The sequence below is a fragment of the Tinamus guttatus genome, unplaced genomic scaffold, assembly GCF_059628265.1.
Source record: "Tinamus guttatus ecotype Peru unplaced genomic scaffold, ASM5962826v1 Tinamus_guttatus_pri_ptg001477l, whole genome shotgun sequence".
Lineage (NCBI taxonomy): Eukaryota > Metazoa > Chordata > Aves > Tinamiformes > Tinamidae > Tinamus > Tinamus guttatus.
The window spans coordinates 1-23,735 of NW_028290011.1; the positions used below are offsets into that span (position 1 = coordinate 1).

At 65.1% G+C, this 23,735-nt stretch overlaps 1 protein-coding gene across 1 annotated transcript in view; it reads left to right on the top strand.

The window, feature by feature from the left end:
• The first annotated feature begins 444 nt into the window (after positions 1-444).
• LOC104568717 (neurogenic locus notch homolog protein 3-like) overlaps positions 445-23,735 on the top strand; it is a 30,015-nt gene continuing 6,724 nt past the window's right edge. The window contains exons 1-14 of the mRNA XM_088539197.1: positions 445-481; positions 1,788-2,016; positions 4,054-4,261; positions 5,850-6,003; positions 7,195-7,379; positions 8,739-8,871; positions 10,701-10,919; positions 12,510-12,622; positions 13,675-13,973; positions 16,342-16,662; positions 17,715-17,863; positions 19,801-20,014; positions 21,862-21,946; positions 22,700-22,862. Of these exons, the coding sequence (XP_088395323.1) occupies positions 445-481; positions 1,788-2,016; positions 4,054-4,261; positions 5,850-6,003; positions 7,195-7,379; positions 8,739-8,871; positions 10,701-10,919; positions 12,510-12,622; positions 13,675-13,973; positions 16,342-16,662; positions 17,715-17,863; positions 19,801-20,014; positions 21,862-21,946; positions 22,700-22,862 (2,509 nt within the window). The remainder of the gene's footprint in view (positions 482-1,787; positions 2,017-4,053; positions 4,262-5,849; positions 6,004-7,194; positions 7,380-8,738; positions 8,872-10,700; positions 10,920-12,509; positions 12,623-13,674; positions 13,974-16,341; positions 16,663-17,714; positions 17,864-19,800; positions 20,015-21,861; positions 21,947-22,699; positions 22,863-23,735) is intronic.

Consider the following 23,735-nt stretch of genomic DNA (forward strand, 5'->3'; position numbering starts at 1 on the left):
CAGAGCCCGTGCCACCCCTGCCACTCCGGTGAGTGACAGGGACACAGGGACATGGGGGGACATGGGGGGACATGGGGACATGGGGGACACGGGGGGACATGGGGACATGGGGGGACATGAGGGGACATGGGGGACACGGGGATACAGGGCCCGCGCCACCCCTGCCACTCCGGTGAGAGACGGGGACACGGGGACATGGGGACATGGGGGGACATGGGGGACATGGGGATACAGAGCCTGCAGCACCCTGCCACTCCGATGAGCGATGGGGACATGGGGACATGAGGGGACATGGGGACATGGGGGGACATGGGATACAGGGCCCGTGCCACCCCTGCCACTCCGGTGAGTGACGGGGACACGGAGACATGGCGGGACACGGGGATATGAGGGGACATGGGAGGACATGGGGACATGGGGAGACACATGGGGACATGGGGGGGCATGGGGATACAGGGCCCGCACCACCCCTGCCACTCTGGTGAGTGACAGGGACACGGGGACATGGGGGGACATGGGGACATGGGGGGACATGGGGCACAGGAACCTGCCAGTAGTGTCCCCACAAGCCCTGCCAGCCCGGTGAGTGTTGGGGACACAGGGGAACACAGGGGTCATGGTGACATAGAGGGGACAGAGGGGACGGTGACACCAGGGCCACCTGCGAGAGCTGCATGGACAAGTTGCCAGCATATGAGTGTGGACACACAGGGGACACTGGGGACACCGGGGACATTGGGGTCACCAGGGGCAGCAGCGGGTGCCCCAGCGGGTGGGCAGGGAGGTGTCAGCACTGAGGTGCCCTGGTGGCTGGGGGGGTGTCACCTTTGGGTCCCATGGACCAGGCTATGGGTGTCACCTTTAGGTCCCATGGGGCCAGGAAAAGGTGTCACCTCTGGGTCCCATGGACTAGGCTATGGGTGTCACCTTTGGGTCCCATGTGGGTCAAGTGAAGGTGTCACCTTCAGGTCCCATGGGCCCAGGGGAAAGTGTCACCCTTGGTGCTGTGGGGCCAGCAGAAGGTGTCACCTTCAGGTCCTTCAGGAACCAGTAAAGGTGTCACCTTTGGGTGCCATAGACCAGGCTATGGGTGTCACCTTTGGGTCCCATGTGGGTCCAGCAGAAGGTGTCACCTTCAGGGCCCAATAAAGGTGTCACCTTTGGGTGCCATGGACCAGGCTATGGGTGTCACCTTTGGGTGCCATGGGGTCATGTGAAGGTGTCACCTTTGGGTCCCATGCGCCCAAGGGAAAGTGTCACCCTTGGTGCTGTGGGGCCAGCAGACGGTGTCACCTTCAGGTCTTTCAGGACCCAGTAAAGATGTCACCTTTGGGTGCCATGGACCAGGCTATGGGTGTCACCCTTTAGGTCCCATGTGGGTCAAGTGAAGGTGTCACCTTCAGGTCCCACGGGCCCAGGGGAAAGTGTCACCCTTGGTGCTGTGGGGCCAGGAGAAGGTGTCACCTTCAGGTCCTTCAGGACCTGGTAAAGGTGTCACCTTTGGGTGCCATAGACCAGGCTATGGGTGTCATCTTTAGGCCCCCGTGTGGGTCAAGTGAAGGTGTCACCTTCAGGTCCCATGGGCCCAGGGGAAAGTGTCACCCTTGGTGGTGTGGGGCCAGCAGAAGGTGTCACCTTCAGGGCCCAATAAAGGTGTCACCTTTGGGTGCCATAGACCAGGCTATGGGTGCCACCTTGGGTCCCATGTGGGTCAAGCGATGGTGTCACCTTCAGGGGCCACCCCATCCCCATGGGCCACCCTTGACGTCCTGCTGTCCCCCCCACAGAGCCCTGCCTCAACGGGGGCACCTGCCGGGCCGAGGGGGACACCTTTGGGTGCGCGTGTCCCCCCGGCTTCGCGGGTCCCCTCTGTGCCACCGACGTGGACGAGTGTCGCGAGCGGCCCTGCCGCAACGGTGGCACCTGCACCGACTACGTCAACAGCTTCGCGTGCGCCTGTGCCCCGGGCTGGACCGGCCGCCTGTGCCAGCACAACGTGCCCGACTGTACCGACAGGTACCAGCACCCGTGGGTGCCCCGCGGGTGTCCCCACGCGCGTCCCCTGCCCTTGTCCCCGGTGCGGCGCTGGGGACGGTGTCCTTGGGTGTCCTCATGCGTCCCATGGGTGTCCTCAACCTCTTCCACGCCAGCATGAGGTCCCCATCACATACAGCACCCATGGGTGTCCCCGGGTGTCCTCAACCCATTTCCATGTCAACATGAACTCCCAAAGAGGTAGAGCACCCATGGGTGTCCTCAACCTCTTCCACGCCAGCATGAGGTCCCCATTGCATACAGTACCCATGGATGTCCTCAATCCATTTCCATGTCAACATGAGGTCCCCACTGCATACAGCACCCATAGGTGTCCTCAACCCATTTCCATGTCAACATGAACTCTCAAAGAGGTAGAGTACCCATGGGTGTCCTCAACCTCTTCCACGCCAGCATGAGGTCCCCATTGCATACAGTACCCATGGATGTCCTCAACCCATTTCCATGTCAACATGACGTCCCCAAGAGGCAGAGCACCCATGGGTGTGCTCAACCCATTTCCGTGTCAACGTGAGGTCCCCATCGCAAACAGCACCCATGGGTGTCCTTGGGTGTCCTCAACCCATATCCATGTCAACATGAGGTCCCCATCGCATACAGCACCCATGGGTGTCCTCAACCCATTTCCATGTCAACATGAGCTCCCAAAGAGATAGAACACTCATGGGTGTCCTCAACCTCTTCTGCACCAGCATGAGTTCCCCATTGCATACAGCACCCATGGGTGTCCTTGGGTTTTCTCAGCCCATTTCCATGTCAACATGAGCTCCCCAAGAGGCAGAGCACCCATGGGTGTCCTCAATCTATTTCCATGTCAACATGAACTCTCAAAGAGGTAGAGCACCCATGGGTGTCCTCAACCTCTTCCACGCCAGCATGAGGTCCCCATTGCATACAGCACCCATGGGTGTCCTCAACCCATTTCCATGTCAACATGAGGTCCCCATCGCACACAGCACCCATGGGTGTCCTTGGGTGTTCTCAACCCATATCCATGTCAACATGAGGTCCTCACCACATACAGCATCCATGGGTGTCCTCAACCCATTTCCATGTCAACATGAGCTCCCGAAGAGGCAGAGCACCCATGGGTGTCCTCAACCCATTTCCGTGTCAACATGAGGTCCCCAAGAGGTACCTATGGGTGTCCTCAACCTCTTCCATGTCAACATGAGGCTCCCATCGCATACAGCACCCATGGCTGTCCTCAACCCATTTCCATGTCAACACGAGCTCCCCAAGAGGTAGAGCACCCATGGGTGCCCTTGACCTCTTCTACGCCAGCATGAGCTCCCCATCTGATACAGCACCCATGGGTGTCCTCAACCCATTTCCATGTCAACATGAGGTCCCCAAGAGGTAGAGCACCCATGGGTGTCCTCAGCCTCTTCCACGCCAGCATGATGTCCCCATTACATACAGCACCCATGGGTGTCCTTGGGTTTTCTCAACCCATTTCCATGTCAACAGAAGCTACCTAGGAGGTAGAGCAACCATGGGTGTCCTCAACCTCTTCCACGCCAGCATGATGTCCCCATCGCATACAGCACCCATGGGTGTCCTTGGGTGTCCTCAACCCATTTCCATGTCAACATGAGCTCCCGAAGAGGCAGAGCACCCATGGGTGTCCTCAACCCATTTCCATGTCAACATGAGGTCCCCAAGAGTTAGAGCACTCATGGGTGTCCTCAACCTCTTCCACGCCAGCATGAGGTCCCCATTGCATACAGTACCCATGGATGTCCTCAACCCATTTCCATGTCAACATGACGTCCCCAAGAGGCAGAGCACCCATGGGTGTGCTCAACCCATTTCCATGTCAACCTGAGGTCCCCAAGAAGTAGAGCACCCATGGGTGTCCTCAACCCATATCCATGTCAACATGAGTTCCCCATCGCACACAGCACCCATGGGTGCCCCCAAACCCCCCTCACCGTCCCCCCCCCGCACCCATGGGTGCCCGCGGCGCCCCGGGGCGCTGACGGGCGCCCCCCGCAGCTCCTGCTTCAACGGGGGCACCTGCGTGGACGGCGTCGCCTCGTTCCGCTGCCGCTGCCGCCCCGGCTTCACGGGCGCCCATTGCCAGCACCCGCCGGACGGGTGCCGGGCGCAGCCCTGCCTGCACGGGGGCACCTGCGCGCCCGGCGCCGCCCCCGGCGCCTTCCGCTGCCGCTGCCCGCGCGCCTACACGGGCGCCCAGTGCCAGGTGAGCGCGGGGAGCCCGCGGGTGCACCCATGGGTGCCATTGACCTCAACGGGGGCACCATGGGTGCCATTGACCTGCTCGGGGGGCACACATGGGTGCCATTGACCTGAACGGGGGGCACCCATGGGTGCCATTGACCTCAACGGGGGCACCCATGGGTGCCATTGACCTGCTCGGGGGGCACCCATGGGTGCCATTGACCTGAACGGGGGGCACCCATGGGTGCTGGGGACCACTCGAGGGGCACCCATGGGTGTCAGGGGTTGCTTGGGGGGCACGCATGGGTGTCAGGGACTGCTCAGGGGGTGCCCGCGGGTGCAGTTGACCTGCTTGGGGGGTGCCCATGGGTGCCGGGGACTGCTCGGGGGGCACCCATGGGTGCAACTGAACTGCTCGGGGAATGCCCGTGGGTGCCGGGGACCACTCAGGGGGCGCCCACGGGTGCCAGGGGGATGCTCGGGGGGGCACCCATGGGTGCCATTGACCTGAACGGGGGGCACCCGGGGGTGCCAGGGGGCTGCTCAAGGGGTGCCCATGGGTGCGATTGAACTGCTCAGGGGGCACCCATGGGTGCTGGGGACCACCCGGGGGGCACCCATGGGTGTCAGGGGGCTACTCGAGGGGCACCCATGGGTGTCAGGGGTTGCTCGGGGGGCACCCGTGGGTGCCGGGGACTGCTCAGGGGGCGCCCGTGGGCGCCAGGGACTGCTCAAGGGGCACCCACGGATGCCATTGACCTGCTCAGGGGCACCTGTGGGTGCCATTGACCTGCTCGGGGGCACCCATAGGTGTCAGGGGGATGCTCGGGGATGCCCGTGGGTGTCAGGGGGGTGCTTGGGGGCACCCATGGGTGCTGGGGACCAATCGAGGGATGCCCACAGGTGCCATTGACCTGCTCGGGGGGCACCCGGGGGTGCCAGGGGGCTGCTCAGGGGGTGCCCATGGGTGCGATTGAACTGCTCAGGGGGCACCCATGGGTGCTGGGGACCACTCGGGGGGCACCCATGGGTGCCAGGGGACTGCTAGCGGGGCGCCCGTGGGTGGGATTGACCTGCTCGGGGGGCACCCATGGGTGCCAGGGACCACTCGGTGGTGCCCACGGGTGCCAGGGGGGTGCTCAGGTGCACCCATGGGTGTGAGTGACGTGTGTGGGGAGCACCCATGGGTGCCGGGGACTGCTTGGGGAGGTGCCTACGGGTGCAGTTGACCTGCTCAGGGGGCACCCATGGGTGCAATTGAACTGCTTGGGGGGCACCCATGGGTGCAAGTGACGTGCATGGGGGCGGCACCTATGGGTGCGAGTGAATGGCTTGGGGGGCACCCATGGGTGCCAGGGGATTGCTTGGGTTGGCACCCATGGGTGCAGGCGAACAGCTTGGGTAGGAACCCATGTGTGAGTGCACTGCTGGGGTGGGCACCCATGGGTGCTCCCTCCGCTAAGGACCCCTTAGGAAGGCACCCACGGGTGCTCCTCCCCCATAACCTCCACCCTCGGGTGAGCACCCACGGGTGCCCCCCGCGCTGCCCCCCGCTGGGGAGCACCCACGGGTGCCCCCTGTGATCGTGGCACCCGTGGGTGCCCCCGCAGGTGCCCGTGGACCTGTGCCAGCCGTCGCCCTGCCGCCACGGGGGCCGCTGCGTGCAGACGGGGACCGAGGTGGCCTGCGAGTGTCCCCCGGGCTGGGGGGGACCCTCCTGCGACGTCCCCGCCGTGTCCTGCGCCGCCGCCGCCGCCCGCCGCGGTGAGCGCCCCCGGACGCCGGGGCCCCTCTGGGGCGCGGGTGCTGGGTGCCCTCTGGGTCATGGGTGCTGGGTTTGGGGGGTCATGGGTGCTGGGTTTGGGGGGGTTATAATGTCCCCGGACGCCTGGGCCCCCTCCTGGATCATGGGTGCTGGGTGTCCTCTGGGTCATGGGTGCTGGGTTTGGGGGTCTATAACATCCCCAGACCCTGGGGCCTCCTGTGGGTCATGGGTGCTGGGTGCCCTCTGGGTCATGGGTGCTGGGTTTGGGGGCGGGGGGTCTATAATGTCCCCGGACGCCTGGGCCCTCTCCTGGGTCATGGGTGCTGGGTTTGGGGGGGTTATAATGTCCCCGGACGCCTGGGCCCCCTCCTGGATCATGGGTGCTGGGTGCCCTCTGGGTCATGGGTGCTGGGTTTGGGGGGGTTATAATGTCCCTGGACGCCTGGGCCCCCTCCTGGATCATGGGTGCTGGGTGTCCTCTGGGTCATGGGTGCTGGGTGTGGGGGGGTTATAACGTCCCCGGACGCCTGGGCCCCCTCCTGGATCATGGGTGCTGGGTGTCCTCTGGGTCATGGGTGCTGGGTTTGGGGGGGTTATAATGTCCCCGGACACCTGGGCCCCCTCTCGGGTCATGGGTGCTGGGTGTGGGGGGGTCATGGGTGCTGGGTTTGGGGGATTATAATGTCCCCAGATACCTGGGACCCTCTGGGTCATGGGTGCTGGGTGTGGGGGCGGGTTATAGCATCCCCGGACGCCTGGGCCCCCTCCCAGGTCATGGGTGCTGGGTGCCCTCTGGGCCATGGGTGCTGGGGGGGTTATAACATCCCCGGACGCCTGGGCCCCCTGTGGGTCATGGGTGCTGGGTTTGGGGGTCTATAACATCCCCAGACCCTGGGGCCTCCTCTGGGTCATGGGTGCTGGGTTTGGGGGGGGGGTCTATAATGTCCCCGGACGCCTGGGCCCTCTCCTGGGTCATGGGTGCTGGTTTTGGGGGGGTTATAATGTCCCCGGACGCCTGGGCCCCTGTGGGTCATGGACGCTGGGTGCCCTGGTGGTCATGGGTGCTGGGTGTGGGGGGGTTATAATGTCCCCGGACGCCTGGGCCCCTCTGGGTCGTGGGTGCTGGGTGAGGGTGGTCGTGGGTGCTGGCTGTGGGGGTCTCTAACGTCCCCGGACGCCGGGGCCCGCAGGGCTGTCCCTGGAGCAGCTGTGCCACGGCCGGGGCCGCTGCGTGGACGCGGGGGGCACCCACGGGTGCCGCTGCCGCGAGGGCTACGCGGGCACCTACTGCGAGAGCGTCCGCGACCGCTGCGAGGGGCAGCCCTGCCTGCACGGCGCCACCTGCCGCAGCTTCGTGGGCGGCTTCCGCTGCGAGGTGAGGGCACCCATGGGTGCCCCCGGACGCCTGGGCCCCTCCGCGGGCCGGGGGGAACGGGCGGGTGGCGCCCATGGGGTGGTGGCGCCCATGGGTGCCTCTGTTTTCTCCCCGGGGTCCCCTGTGCTGGGGGTGGTGGAGGGGACGTGGGGTTCCTGGGGGTGCTGGTCACCCAGGGGTGGCCCCATGGGTGCCAGGTTGGGACATGAGGTCCCCATGGGCACCAGCCACTCTTGGGTGTCCCCATGGGTGCCAGATTGGGACATGGGGTCCCCATGGGCACCAGCCACTCGTTGGTGTCCCCATGGGTGCCAGGTTGGGACATGAGGTCCCCGTGGGCATCAGCCACCCATGAGTGTCCCCATGGACACTGGTCACCCATGAGTGTCCCCATGGGCACCAGCCACCCATGGGTGTCCCCATGGGTGCCAGGTTGGGACATGGGTTCCCCATGGGCACCAGCCACTCTTGGGTGCCCTGTGGGTGCCAGGTGGGACATGGGGTCTCCATGGGCACCAGCCACTCGTTGGTGTCCCCATGGGCACCTGTCACCCATGGGTGTCCCCATGGGTGCCAGGTTGGGACATGGGGTCCCCATGGGCACCAGCCACTCGTGGGTGTCCCCACGGGTGCCAGGTTGGGATGTGGGGTCCCCATGGGCATCAGCCACCCATGAGTGTCCCCATGGACACTGGTCACCCATGAGTGTCCCCTTGGGTGCCACGTTGGGACATAGGGTCCCCGCGGGCACCAGCCACCCATGGGTGTCCATTGGGTGCCAGGTTGGGCCATGGGTTCCCCATGGGCACCAGCCACTCGTGGGTGTCCCCACGGGTGCCAGGTTGGGATGTGGGGTCCCCACGGGCATCAGCCACCCATGAGTGTCCCCATGGACACCGGTCACCCATGAGTGTCCCCTTGGGTGCCACACTGGGACATAGGGTCCCCGCGGGCACCAGCCACCCATGGGTGTCCATTGGGTGCCAGGTTGGGCCATGGGTTCCCCATGGGCACCAGCCACTCGTGGGTGTCCCCATGGGTGCCAGGTTGGGACATGGGGTCCCCATGGGCACCAGCCACTCGTGGGTGTCCCCATGGACACCGGTCACCCATGGGTCTCCGTTGGGTGCCAGGTGGGACATGAGGTCCCCATGGGCACCAGCCACTCGTGAGTGTCCATTGGGTGCCAGGTTGGACCATGGGTTCCCCATGGGCACCAGCCACTCGTTGGTGTCCCCATGGGTGCCAGGTTGGGATATGGGGTCCCCATGGGCACCAGCCACCCATGGATGTCCCCCCATGCGCCGGGCGTCCCGCGGGGTGTCCCCGGGTGCCGGTGACCCCGCGCTGTCCCCGCAGTGTCCCCCGGGCTTCGAGGGCGAGCGGTGCCAGCGCGAGGTGGACGAGTGCCAGTCGCGGCCGTGCCAGAACGGTGGCACCTGCGTGGACCTCGTGGGCCGCTACGTCTGCTCCTGCCCGCCGGGCACGCAGGGTAGGGGACACCGCGGGGACACCGGGGACACCCGGGGGGACAAGGGCAGCGACCCCAGAGCCCCCTGTGCCAGGGTGGCACCGTGTCCCCCTGCCACGTCCCCATGGCAGGGCTGTGGCAGGTTTTGTCCCCGTGTCCCCACGTCCCCATGCTGCATCCCCATGTCCCTGTGTCACAGCCCTGTGTCCCCATGCCATGTCCCCGCGCCCCATGCCCTGTCCCCACGTCCTCACACTATGTCACCACATCACATCCCCACGTCCCCACGCCGTGTCCCCTTGTCCCCACGTCCCCGTGCCCTGTCCGCATGTCCCTGTGCCATGTCCCCATGTCCCCACACTGTGTCCCCATGTCTCCACGTCCCCACGCCACGTCCCTACATCCCTGTGCCCTGTCCCCATGTCCCCACATCCCTGTGCCCTGTCCCCACACCGTGTCCCCATGTCCCCTTGCCCCATGCCCTGTCCCCATGTCCCTGTGCCTTGTCCCCACACTATGTCCCATGTCCCTACGCCACATGCCACGTCCCCACGCTGCGTCCCCATGTCCCCGTGCCCTGCCCCATGTCCCCACGCCGCGTCCCCATGTCCCCACGCCGTGTCCGCATGTCCCCACGTCCCCACACCATGTCCCCACATCCCCACGCCGTGTCCCCATGTCTCCGTGCCCTGTCCCCACGCCGTGTCCCCACGTCCCCACACTGTGTCCCCATGTCCCCACTCCCTGTGCCCTGTCCCCACGTCCCCATGCCCTGTCCCCATGCCCCATGCCCTGTCCCCATGTCCCCACACCATGTCCCCATGTCCTCACGCTGTGTCCCCATGCCCCCACGTTCCCGTGCCCTGTCCCCACGCCCCGTGCCCTGTCCTCATGCCGTGTCCCCATGTCTGCATGTCGCCATGCCCTGTCCCCATGTCCCCACACCGCGTCCCCACACCCCGTACCCTGTCACCATGTCCCCACGTCCCTGTGCCCTGTCCCCACACTCTGTCCCCACGTCCCCAACACTGTGTCCCCACACCTTGTGCCCTGTCCCCATGTCCCCATGCCCTGTCCCCACACTGCATCCCCACGTCCCCATGTCCTGTCCCCACACCGTGTCCCCATGTCCTCACGCCATCTCCCCATGTCCCCACGCCATGTCCCCATGTCCCCATGCCATGTCCCCATGTCCCTACATCCCCACACCGCATCCCCACGTCCCCGTGCCCATCCCCATGCCGTGTCCCCACTTCCCTGTGCCCTGTCCCCACACCGTGTCCCTGTGTCCCCACGCCGTGTCCCCACGTCCCCATGCCCTGTCCCCATGTCCCCGTGCCCTGTCCCCACACTGCATCCCCACATCCCCATGTCCTGTCCCCACACTGTGTCCCCACGTCCCCACGTCCCCGTGCCCTGTCCCCATGTCCTGTCCCCATGCCCCCACGCCGTGTCCCCACGTCCCTGTGCCCTGTCCCCACGCCGTGTCCCCACGTCCCCACGCCCTGTCCCCATGTCCCCATGCTGCGAGCCCTGTCCCCACGCCGTGTCCCCATGTCCCCATGCCCTGTCCCCACGTCCCCATGCCCCGTCCCCACGCCGTGTCCCCATGTCCCCATGCCCTGTCCCCATGTCCCCGTGCCCCATCCCCACGCCCTGTCCCCATGTCCCCACGCCGTGTCCCCATGTCCCCATGCCCTGTCCCCACGTCCCCATGCCCCGTCCCCACGCCCTGTCCCCATGTCCCCATGCTGCGAGCCCTGTCCCCACGCCGTGTCCCCATGTCCCCATGCCCTGTCCCCATGTCCTGTCCCCATGTCCCCACGCCGTGTCCCCCCGTCCCCACTCAGGGGTGCTGTGCGAGATCGACGAGGACGAGTGCGCGGCGGCGCCGGGCGCGCGGGCGCCCAAGTGCCAGCACAACGGCACCTGCGTGGACCAGCGCGGCGGCTACGGCTGCGCCTGCCCGCCCGGCTACGCGGGGCCGCGCTGCGAGGGCCGCCTGGCGCCGTGCGCCCCGGGGACGTGTCCCCCGCGCCGCGGCCACCGCTGCCCGCCCGGACACGGCGGTGCGGGGGGACGGGGGGACGGGGACGTGGGGACAGGGGGACACGGCGGGCGGGAGATGGGACGTGGGGACACAGGGACGCAGGAGGGTGGGATATGGGGACACGGGGACACGGTGGGGTGGGAGGGTGGGAGATGGGGACATGGGGACATGGGAGGGCGGGAGATGGGGACATGGGGACATGGGGACATGGGGACCTGGCCGGGGTGCGGGGACACGGCGGGCGGGAGGGCACGTGGGGATATGGGGACGTGGGCACTAGGTCAGGGTGCGGGGACATGGGAGGGTGGGAGATGGGGACAGGGGGACATGGGGACGCGGGAGGGCGGGAGATGGGGACAGGGGGACCTGGGCACTGGGACAGGGTGCGGGGACACGGGGATGCGGCAGGCGGGAGATGGGGACAGGGGACACGGGGACACGGGAGGGCGGGACATGGGGACATGGGGACATGGAGGGGTGGGAGGGTGGGAGATGGGGACATGGGGACATGGGAGGGCAGGAGATGGGGACAGGGGGACGTGGGCACTGGGACAGGGTGCGGGGACATGGGGACACGGGAGGGCAGGAGATGGGGACAGGGGGGCATGAGCACTGGGACAGGGTGCGGGGACACGGGGATGCGGGAGGGTGGGAGATGGGGACAGGGGGACACGAGGGAGTGGGAGGGCGGGAGATGGGGACAAGGGGACATGGGGACCTGACCGGGGTGCGGGGACACGGGGACGCAGGAGGGTGGGAGATGGGGACAGGGGGACACGGGAGGGCGGGAGATGGGGACAGGGGGACGTGGGCACTGGGACAGGGTGTGGGGACACGGGGATGCGGGAGGGTGGGAGATGGGGACAGGGGGACACGAGGGAGTGGGAGGGCGGGAGATGGGGACAGGGGGACATGGGGACCTGGCCAGGGTGTGGGGACATGGGGACGCGGGAGGGTGGGAGATGGGGACAGGGGGACACGGGCACCGGGACAGGGTGCGGGGACATGGGGATGCAGGAGGGTGGGAGATGGGGACATGGGGACATGGGGACCAGGGCAGGGTGCAGGGGGATGTGACAGGGTGGGAGGTGGCACGTGGGGACATGGGGACTGGGCCAGGGTGCAGGGTGGTGACAGGATGGGAGGTGGCATGTGGGGACCCGGACAGGGTGCAGGGTGCTGACAGGGTCCTAGAAGGGGCCGGGGTGGCCAATGGCACATGGGGACCGTGCTGGGGTGGTGACAGGCCGGGTGATGGGGACATGAGGACTGGGACCAGGTGATGCCAGGGTGCTTGGATGTGCCAGGGTGGGAGATGGGGACATGGGGACATGTTGACATGTTGAGGGACATGTTGAGGTGTCAGGTGATGCCCAAGTGGGTGATGGGGACTTAGGGGCCATGCTGAGGTGCAGGGTGGCACCAGGGTGGACAATGGGGACACGGGGACCGGGGCCAGGGTGACGTCACATGCTAGGAGGTGCCAGTGTGGGTTCAAGGGGGTGGTGGCCACATGGGGACAGTGCCGGGGTGTCACCGCGCGGGCAGGACAGTGCCAGGCGGGGTGCCGGCTCCGTGCCACCCCCCGTCACCACTGTCCCCTTCGCAGGGCGCCACTGCGAGGGCCCCGGGGACGGGTGCGAGGGGCAGCCCTGCCGCAACGGGGGGCAGTGCCAGGCGGCCCCCGGCGCCCCCATGGGCTTCCTCTGCCGCTGCCCCCCGGTGAGCGCCCGCGCGCGGCGCCCGCGGGGCTGGGGACACCGGCGGCCACGGGGACAGGGGACACCTGGGGACCAGGGATGTCCTGGGTGGACATGGGGGCACCCAAAGGACTGGTGTCACTTGGGGACCAGGGATGTCCTGGGTGGCCATGGGGGCACCCATGGGACTGGTGCCACCTGGGGACAGGGATGTCCTGGGTGGCAAAAGTGGCCATGGGGCTGGTGGCACCCATGGGACTGGTGTCACTTGGGGACCAGGGATGTCCTGCGTGGCCAAAGCGTCCATGGGGCTGGTGGCACCCAAAGGACTGGTGACATTTAGGCACCAGGGATGTCCTGGGTGGCCATGGGGCTGGGGGCACCCAAGGGACTGGTGGCACCAAGGATGTCCCAGAGTCACCAAGGCTTTGGTGCCACTTGTGCACTAAGGATGTCCCAGGGGCACCAAGGATGTCCCAGGGTCACCCAAGGCTCTGGTGGCACCAAGGATGTCCCAGGGTCACCAAGGCTTTGGTGCAACTTGTGCACCAAGGATGTCCCGGGGTACCTAAGGATCTGATGCCACCTGGGTGCCAAGGATGTCCCAGGGTCACCCAAGGCTCTGATGCCACCTGGGCGCCAAGAGTGTCCTGGGGCACCCAAGGCTCTGGTGGCACCTGGGTGCCAAGGATGCCCTAGGGGTCCCCAAGGCTCTGGTGGCACCTGGGTGCCAAGGATGTCCCAGGGGCACCAAAGCTCTGGTGGCACCTGGATTCTAAGAATGTCCTGGGGCATCCAAGGCTCTTGTGGCACCTGGGCATCAAGGATGTCCTAGGAACACTTAAGGCTCTGGTGGCACCTGGGCATCAAGGATGTCCTAGGAACACTCAAGGCTCTGGTGGCACCTGCGCACCAAGGATGTCCCAGGGGCACCAAGGATGTCCCAGGGTCACCCAAGGCTCTGGTGCCCATTGGGTACCGGTGCCTCCTGGGCGACCCGCTCGGGCCCAGCTCCGGGTGCCCCTCTACCCCACCACATGCCCCCACTAACTGCCCGTTCTGCCCCCTCTCCAGGGCTGGTCGGGCGCCCGCTGCGAGCGCCCGGTGCCACCCGCGGCCACGGCCGAGCAGGGCTGCCCCTGGCCCGAGTGCCGCGGCCGCGGCGGCGACGGGCGCTGCGACCGGCGCTGCAACAGCGCGCCGTGCCACTGGGACGGCGGCGACTGCTCGCTGCACGTGGGCGACCCGTGGCAGCGGTGCCCGCACGCCGCCTGCCCGCTGCTCTTCAACAACAGCCGCTGCGACGCGCCCTGCAACACGGCGCCCTGCCTCTACGACAACTTCGACTGCCGCCTCCGCGAGCGCGCCTGCAAGTGGGTGCCCGGCACCATGCCCGCCTTGTGCTGTGGGCGGCCTACGTGGTGATGCCCATGCCCACCTTGTCCTATGGTCACCCTAGGTGGTGATCCCCATGCCCGCCTTGTGCTATGGGCACCCTACGTGGTGATGTCCATGTCCTGCGGCCACCCTACGTGGTGATGCTCATGTCCTGTGGGCACCCTACGTGGTGATGCCCATGCCCACGTTGTCCTGTGGGCACCCTATGTGGTGATGCCCATGTCCTGTGGACACCCTGTGTGGTGATGCCCTTGTCCTGTGGGCACCCTACGTGGTGATGCCCATGCCCACCTTGTCCTGTGGGCACCCTACGTGGTGATCCCCTTGTCCTGTGGGCACCCTACGTGGTGATGTCTATGTCCTGTGGCCACTCTACGTGGTGATGCTCATGTCCTGTGGGCACCCTACGTGGTGATGCCCATGTCCTGTGGGTACCCTGTGTGGTGATGCCCTTGTCCTGTGGGCACCCTGCGTGGTGATACCCATGCCCACCTTGTCCTATGGGCACGCTACGTGGTGATCCCCTTGTCCTGTGGGCACTCTACGTGCTGATGTCCATGTCCTGTGGCCACTCTACGTGGTGATGCTCATGTCCTGTGGGCACCCTACGTGGTGATGCCCATGTCCTGTGGGCACCCTGTGTGGTGATGCCCTTGTCCTGTGGGCACCCTACGTGGTGATGCCCATGCCCACCTTGTCCTATGGGCACGCTACGTGGTGATCCCCTTGTCCTGTGGGCACTCTACGTGGTGATGTCCATGTCCTGTGGCCACTCTACGTGGTGATGCTCATGTCCTGTGGGCACCCTACATGGTGATGCCCATGTCCTGTGGGCACCCTGTGTAGGTGATGCCCTTGTCCTGTGGGCACCCTACGTGGTGATGCCCATGCCCACCTTGTCCTATGGCACGCTACGTGGTGATCCCCTTGTCCTGTGGGCACTCTACGTGGTGATGTCCATGTCCTGCGGCACCCTACGTGGTGATGCACATTGCCCACGTTGTCCTGTGGGCACCCTGTGTGGTGATGCCCATGTCCTGTGGGCACCCTGTGTGGTGATGCTCATGTCCTGTGGGCACCTACGTGGTGATGCCCATGCCCACCTTGTCCTGTGGGCACCCTACGTGGTGATGCCCATGCCCACCTTGTCCTATGGGCACGCTACGTGGTGATCCCCTTGTCCTGTGGGCACTCTACGTGGTGATGTCCATGTCCTGTGCCACTCTACATGGTGATGCTCATGTCCTGTGGGCACCCTACATGGTGATGCCCATGTCCTGTGGGCACCCTGTGTGGTGATGCCCATGCCCACCTTGTCCTATGGGCACGCTACGTGGTGATCCCCTTGTCCTGTGGCCACCCTACGTGGTGATGTCCATGTCCTGTGGCCACCCTAGGTGGTGATCCCATGTCCTGTGGGTACCCTACGTGTGATGCCCGTGCCCACCTTGTCCTGTGGCCACCCTACGTGGTGATGCCCTTGTCCTGTGGGCACCCTATGTGGTGATGCCCATGTCCTGCGGCCACCCTACGTGGTGATCCCCATGCCCATGTTGTCCTATGGCTGCCCTACGTGGTGCTCCCCATGCCAACCTTGTCCTATGGGCACCCTATGTGGTGATCCCCATGTCCTGCGGCCACCCTAGGTGGTGATGCCATGCCAACCTTGTCCTGTGGCCTCCTTAGGTTGGAAACCCCATGCCCATCTTCTCTTGAAGCCATCTTAGGTGGTGATCCCCATGCCCACCTTCTCTTGGGGCCAACTTTACGGGGTGATCTCCATGCCCACCTTGTCCTAAGGGGACCCTAGGTGGTGATGCCCATGCCCACCTACTCTTGGAGCCACCTTAGGTGGTGATCCCCATGCCCACCTCATCCTATGGCCACTTTAGGGGGTGATCCCCATGCCACCTTGTCCTATGGACACCCTAGATGGTGATCCCCATGCCACCTTGTCCTGCGACCACCCTACATGGTGATCCCCATGCCCCACTTGTCCTATGGTCACTTTAAGTGGTGATCCCATGCCAGCCTTCCCTTGAGGCCACCTTAGGTGGTGATCCCAGTGCCCACCTTCTCTTCGGACCGCCTTAGGTGATGCTCCCCATGCCCACCTTGTCCTATGATACCTTAGGTGGTGACCCCCATCCCACCTTGTCCTATGGTCACCTTAGGTGGTGATCCCCATGCCCACCATGTCCCACGGCCTCCTCTCCACCACACCAGAGCCGTGGTGGCTCTGATGTCCACCATGCCCAACCCATCATCTCTGCTCTCCCCGCCCCACGGCCACCGTGCCCCACGTCCCGGCGCGGCCCCGACACGCTCCGTGCCCTCCCGCAGCCCCGTCTACGAGCAGTACTGCTCCGACCACTTCGCCGACGGCCAGTGCGACCAGGGCTGCAACAACGAGGAGTGCGGCTGGGACGGCCTCGACTGCGCCCGCGAGGTGCCCGAGGCGCTGGCCCACGGCGTCCTCGTGGTCACCGTGCTGCTGCCCCCCGAGGAGCTGCGCCGCGCCAGCACCGCCTTCCTGCAGCGCCTCAGCGCCATCCTGCGCACGTCGCTGCGCTTCCGCCTCGACCGCCACGGCCGCTACATGATCGAGCCCTACTACCGGCCCCAGCGCCTGCGGCGGCGCGAGGTGGCCCCCGAGGTCATCGGGTGAGCTGGGGAGGGGATGTGGGGCGCTGGGGGCGCTGCGTGGGAAGGGGGAGATCGGTGGGGTGGGGTGGAGGAAGTATGGGATGTCATATGGGGCCATGGGTGTTGGGTGGAGTGGGATGATGGACGTAGGGCACGTGATATGGGGCCATGGGTGTTGGGCGGGATGGGTTGGAGGATGTAGGGGATGTGATGTGGGGTCATGGGTGTTGGGTGGGATGGGATGGTAGACGTAGGGGATGTGATGTGGGGCCATGGGTGTTGGGTGGGATGTGGTGGAGGACATAGGGGACGTGATGTGGGGTCATGGGTGTTGGGTGGGATGGGGTGGAGGACCGAGAGGACATGATGTGGGGCCATGGGTGTTGGGTGGGATGGGGTGGAGGACATAGGGGATGTGATGTGGGGCCATGGGTGTTGGGTGGGATGGGGTGGAGGACCGAGAGGACATGATGTGGGGCCATGGGTGTTGGGTGGGATGGGGTGGAGGACATAGGGGATGTGATGTGGGGCCATGGGTGTTGGGTGGGATGGGGTGGTGGACCTAGGGGATGCAATATGGAGTCATGGGTGTTGGATGGGATGGGGTGGAGGACCTAGGGGACATGATGTGGGGCCATGGGTATTGGATGGGATGAGGTGGAGGACGTAGGGGATGCAATATGGAGTCATGGGTGTTGGGTGGGATGGGGTGGTGGATATAGCGGGTGTGATGTGGGGCCATGGGTGTTGGGTGGGGTGGGGTGGAGGACGCAATAGGGTAGGTGACAGGGACAAGGTTACTGGGTGGGATGTCCATGGATGACATGGGGGACATCCCATGGGGCCCTGGGTGCTGTGACGTGCCACAAGCGCGTTGGCGCTGGGTGACGTGAGCCATGGGGCTATGGGTGACCGGTCAGAAGCAGCAAAGTGACACAGGAGCAGTGGGGACATGGGGACACGGGTGCTGCGGGGCAGGTGGCCATGGGGACATGGGCGGAACGAGCCCAACCGGAGCCCGCGCGGGCACATGGGGTGTCCCCACCGAGCCACCCGTGTCCCCCCGGCAGCTCCGTGGTGACGCTGGAGATCGACAACCGGCTCTGCGCGCGCGCGTCCGACAAGTGCTTCCCCGACACGCGCAGCGCCGCCGGCTACCTGGCCGCGCTGTCGGCCGTCGAGCGCCTCGACTTCCCCTACCCCATCCAGGCCGTGCGCGGTGAGGGCGCCCGCGGGTGGCCCCGGGCACGGCCGGGTGGCCCCGCGGCGCTGGGGGGCCCTCGCGGCGCTGCCGGATGGGGTGGCTTGGCCGTGGTGACGTCCCCAGCACTTGGGGTGTCCTCGATGGGCAGGGTGCCCTCAAGGTGCTGGTGGCACTGCCGTATGGGGTGGCTTGGCCATGGTGACGTCCCCAGCACTTGGGGTGTCCTCGATGGGCAGGGTGCCCTCATGGTGCTGGTGGCACTGCCGTATGGGGTGGCTTGGCCATGGTGACGTCCCCAGCACTTGGGGTGTCCTTGATGGGCAGGGTGCCCTCATGGTGCTGGTGGCACTGCCATATGGGGTGGCTTGGCCATAGTGGCATCCCCAGCTGTTGGGGTGTCCCCAATGTACAGGGGGCCCTGATGGTGCTGGTGGCACTGACCCATGGGGCAGTTTGGCCATGGTGACATCTCCAGCACTTGGGGTGCCCCCAACGTACAGGGTGCCCTGATGGTGCTGGTGGCACTGCCATATGGGGCGGCTTGGCCATGGTGATGTCCCCAGCACTTGGCGTGTCCTCGATGGGCAGGGTGCCCTGATGGTGCTGGTGGCACTGCCATATGGGGTGGCTTGGCCATGGTGACGTCCTCAGCACTTGGGATGTCCCCACAGGGTGCCGTGATGGTGCTGGTGGTGCTGCCATATTGGGTGGCTTGGCCATGGTGATGTCCCCAGCACTTGAGGGGTCCTCGATGGGCAGGGTGCCCTGATGGTGCTGCCATATGGGACAGCTTGGCCATGGTGGCGTCCCCAGCACTTGGGGTGTCCCCAATGTACAGGATGCCCTGATGGTGCTGGTGGCACTGCCATATGGAGTGGCTTGGCCATGGTGATGTCCCCACCACTTGGGATGTCCCCACAGGGTGCCCTGGTGGTGCTGGTGGCACTGACCCATGGGACAGTTTGGCCATAGTGGTGTCCCCAGCTCTTGGGGTGTCCCCGGTGGGCAGGGTGCCCTCATGCTGCTGGTGGCACTGCCGTATGGGGTGGCTTGGCCATGGTGACGTCCCCAGCACTTGGGGGGTCCCCACAAGGTGCCCAGATGGTGCTCATGGCACTGCCATATGGCACAGCTTGGCCATGGTGATGTCCCCAGCACTTGGGGTGTCCCCAATGTCCAGGGTGCCCTGATGGTGCTGGTGGCACTGACCCATGGGGCAGCTTGGCCATGGTGACGTCCCCAGCTCTTGGGGTGTCCTCGATGGGCAGGGTGCCCTCATGGTGCTGGTGGCACTGCCATATGGGGTGGCTTGGCCATAGTGGCATCCCCAGCTGTTGGGGTGTCCCCAATGTACAGGGGGCCCTGATGGTGCTGGTGGCACTGACCCATGGGGCAGTTTGGCCATGGTGACATCTCCAGCACTTGGGGTGTCCCCAATGTCCAGGGTGCCCTGATGGTGCTGGTGGCACTGACCCATGGGGCAGCTTGGCCATGGTGACATCCCCAGCTCTTGGGGTGTCCTCGATGGGCAGGGTGCCCTCATGGTGCTGGTGGCGCTGCCATATTGGGTGGCTTGGCCGTGGTGATGTCCCCAGCACTCGGGGTGTCCCCAACGTACAGGGTGCCCTGGTGGTGCTGGTGGCCGTGCAGCACAGGGTGCCGTGGCCATGCCAATGTCCCCAACAGTTGAGGTGCTCTAGTGGTGCCCCAGGGGTGCCAATGTCCCCATGGTGCAGGGTGACCCCAACATGCAGGGGTGGCCTCAACACATATGGTGCCCCTCGTGGTGCCACTTCCCATGTCCCCAGAACATGAGGTGCCCCATGGTGGCAGAGTCCCCAAGAGCATGCCCATGTCCCCAGTGTGCAGGGATGTCCCCAACACCCAACACCGAGAGCACCCTCGCAGTGTCCCCAGGCGGTGGCTTCGCCTTGACTTGTCCCCTCGCCCAGGTGACAAGCTGCCCGAGCCCGACGACCCGGTGCGCCTGCTGCCGCTGCTGGTGGTGGGCGGCGTCATCCTGCTGGCCATCGCGGTGCTGGGCGTCCTGGTGGCCCGGCGCAAGCGGGAGCACAGCACCCTCTGGTTCCCCGAGGGCTTCAGCCTCGCCAAGGAGGGCAACAAGGACCGGCGCGAGCCCGTGGGGCAGGACGCGCTGGGCATGAAGTGAGGGGACACCCGGGGGGACGCTGGAGGGCATGGGAGGGTCAATGGCCAGCATAAGGGACATGGGGCTTGGTGGCATCATCACCTTGGGCAAGCATGGGGCATGGTGGCCACCGTGGGCATCATGGGTCTGGTAGGGTTGGCACTGGGCATGAAGTAAGGGGGGACACTGGAGGGCATGGGAGGGTCAACAGCCAGCATAAGGGACATTGGACTTGGTGGCGTCATCGCCTTGGGCAAGCATGGGGCATGGTGGCCACCATGGGCATGGTGGGCATCATGGGTCTGGTAGGGTTGGCACTGGATATGAAGTGAGGGGACACCCAAGAGGGAAGCTGGAGGGCATGGGAGGGTCAACGGCCAGCATAAGGGACATGGGGCTTGGTGGCATCATCGCCTTGGGCAAGCGTGGGGCATGGTGGGCATCATGGGTCTGCTAGAGCTGGCACTGGGCATGAAGTAAGGGGACACTCAGGGGGACGTTGGAGGGCATGGGAGGGTCAACAACCAGCATAGCATTGGGTGTGGTGGCCTTGGGCATCATCACCTTGGGCAAGTGTGGGGCATGGTGGCCACCATGGGCATGGTGGGTGTCATGGGTCTGGTAGGGCTGGCACTGGGCATGAAGTGAGGGGACACCCAAGGGGGACGCTGGAGGGCATGGGAGGGTCAACGACCAGCATGAGGGGCATTGGGCTTGGTGGCATCATCACCTTGGGCAAGTGTGGGGCATGGTGGGCATCATGGGTCTGGTAGGGCTGGCTCTGGGCATGAAGTGAGGGGACACCCGGGGGGACGCTGGAGGGCATGGGAGGGTCAACAACCAGCATAAGGGACATGGGGCTTGGTGGCATCATTGCCTTGGGCAAGCATGGGGCATAGTGGCCACCATGGGCATGGTGGGTGTCATGGGTCTGGTAGGGTTGGCACTGGGCATGAAGTGAGGAGGCACCCGAGGGGGACCCCGGTGGGCATGGGAGGGTCAACAATGGCCATGAGGGACATGGCGGGTGGTGGCATTGTCCACTTGGGTGAGCGTGGGGCACGGGGGCCACTATGGGCATGGCCACCATGATATGGTAGGGTTGGCATGGGGACTGGAGGACCCTGGAGGGACTGGGTGACCAGGGTCACCTGGAGGGACCTCACTGCACCCAATGATCAGGGGGGTCTTTCTGGGTGCCAGGTTCTCCTTTGGGTGCATGTGGGGTCCCACCACATCCCACGGATCCTGCAGCCCCTTGGGGACCTTCTCATTTGGTGCAGGGAGGGGACAGTGACAATCCCTGGGGTTTTGGGTGTCCTGTGGCCACCCCCAAGCCCCAAATCACCTGGGGACAAAGAGGGCCATGGGCATGGGAGGATCCATAGGACCCTGTAGGATCCAGGTGGCACCAAGGGCATGGGAGGATCCATGGGACGTGGTAGGGCTGGTGTAGGGTCCAGATGTCCCCATGGGCATGGGAGGATCCATGGGACCTGGAAGGGCTGGTGTAGGGTCCAGATGTCCCCATGGGCATGCGAGGATCCATGGGACCTGGTAGGGCTGGTGTAGGGTCCAGATGTTCCCATGAGCATGGGAGAATCCATGGGACCTGGTAGGGCTGGTGTAGGATCCAGATGTCCCCATGGACATGGGAGGATCCATGGGACCTGGTAGGGCTGTTGTAGGGTCCAAATGTCCCCATGGGCATGGGAGAATCCATGGGACCTGGTAGGGCTGGTGTAGGGTCCAGATGTCCCCATGGGCATGGAGGCACCATGGGACCTCACCCTGGGGTGGGCCTGGGCCAGGAGCACCCCGTGGTGGCTAACGGCCGCCCGTGCCCGTGTGCCCACCCGTGCAGGAACATCGGGAAGGGTGAGAGCCTCATGGGGGAGCCCTCAGAGGACTGGCTGGGCAGCGAGTGCCCCGAGGCCAAGCGGCTCAAGGTACCTCGCGCTGGGGTGGGACGGGTGCGACTGGGGCCCTTGGTGGCACCGTGGGCGAGGGCGGGACACCATAGGGCCAGGTGGTGTGGACATGGGGTGTGGTGGCCACCAAGAGTGTGGTGGGCATCATAGAACTGGTTGGGTTGGTGTGGGGTCAGGTGTAGTAACTTGGGCACAGGAGGCACTGCGGGACCAGATATAGGGTGGGCATGGGGCATGGTGGACACCATGGGTCATGGTGGGTACTATGGGTTGCGGTAGACTCCATAGGTCATGGTGGACTCCATGGGTCATAGTGGGCATCATGGGTGGCCACCATGGGTCACTGTCGGTAACATGGTTCATAGTGGCACCATTGGTCATGGTGGGTACCATGGGATGTGGTAGACTCCATAGGTCATGGTGGACTCCATGGTCATAGTGGGCATCATGGGTGGGCACCATGGGTCATGGTGGATACCATGGGTCATAGTGGACTCCATGGGTCATGGTGGGTACCATGGGATGTGATAGACTCCATAGGTCATGGTGAATACCATGGGTCATAGTGGGCATCAGGGCATCATGGGTGGGCACCATGGGTCATGGTGGGTACCATAGGTCATAGTGGCCACCATTGGTCACAGTGGAAAGCCTGGGTCATGGTGGGCACATGAGTTACGGTGGCACCCTGAGAAGATTGGCCAGGGCATCGGGGCAGGGAGTGGGGCACATACAGGAGGTTCCCAAGAGTGGGCACCCTTGGGCGCGCAGGTGGAAGAGCCGGGCACCGAGCACGAGGACCCCGTGGACTGTCGCCAGTGGACCCAGCATCACCTGGTGGCAGCCGACATCCGCATGCCACCCACCATGGCCCTCACGCCGCCCCAGGGCGAGTTCGACTCCGACTGCATGGACGTCAACGTCCGCGGGCCGGGTAGGAGGGCACGTGGGGCACGTGGGCATGGGGGGAACAGGGACATGGGGCATGGAGGAACATTGGCTGAGGGCTGGGATGGGCCAGGTAGGATGAGCGTGGAGGACACCAGGGGCATGGGGGCCACCAAGGACGTGGTAGGAAGGGCATGGGAGATCCCCCACTGTGGGACCTGCTGTGGGGCATGGGGGTACTGGGAGGTTGGGGTGCACCTCGGGGTCAGATAAGGTGGACGTGGGACATGGGGGGCACCATGGGACCTGGTAGGGGCTGTTGTGGGGTGTGGGGGTACTGGGAGGTTGGCCGTGGAACCACATAGCGTGGATGTGGGGCAAGAGGGGCATCATGGGCATGGGGGGCACCACAGCAGCTGGTGGAGGGGGTTGGTAGAGGGGGACATGGAGGAGCACCCTGGGGCCGGGTAGGTTGGACATAGGATGAGGGGGGGCACCGAGCGCTTGGGGACCCCATGGACCTGGTTGAGCTGACGTGGGGTCCAGATGGCACCATGGGCATGGAAGGATCCATAGGATCTGGTAGGGCTGGTGTAGGGTCCAGATGTCCCCATGGGCATGGGAGGATCCATAGGATCTGGTAGGGCTGGTGTAGGGTCCAGATGTCCCCATACGCGTGGTAGGATCCATAGGCTCTGGTAGGGCTGGTGTAGGGTCCAGATGTCCCCATGGACATTGCAGGATCCATGGGACCTGATAGGGTCCAAATATCCTCATGGGCATTGGAGGATCCATAGGACCTTGTAGGGCTGGTGTAGGGTCCAGATGTCCCCATGAACATGGGACAATCCATAGGACCTGGTAGGGCTGGTGTAGGATCCAGATGTCCCCATGAGCACAGGATAATCCATGGGACCTG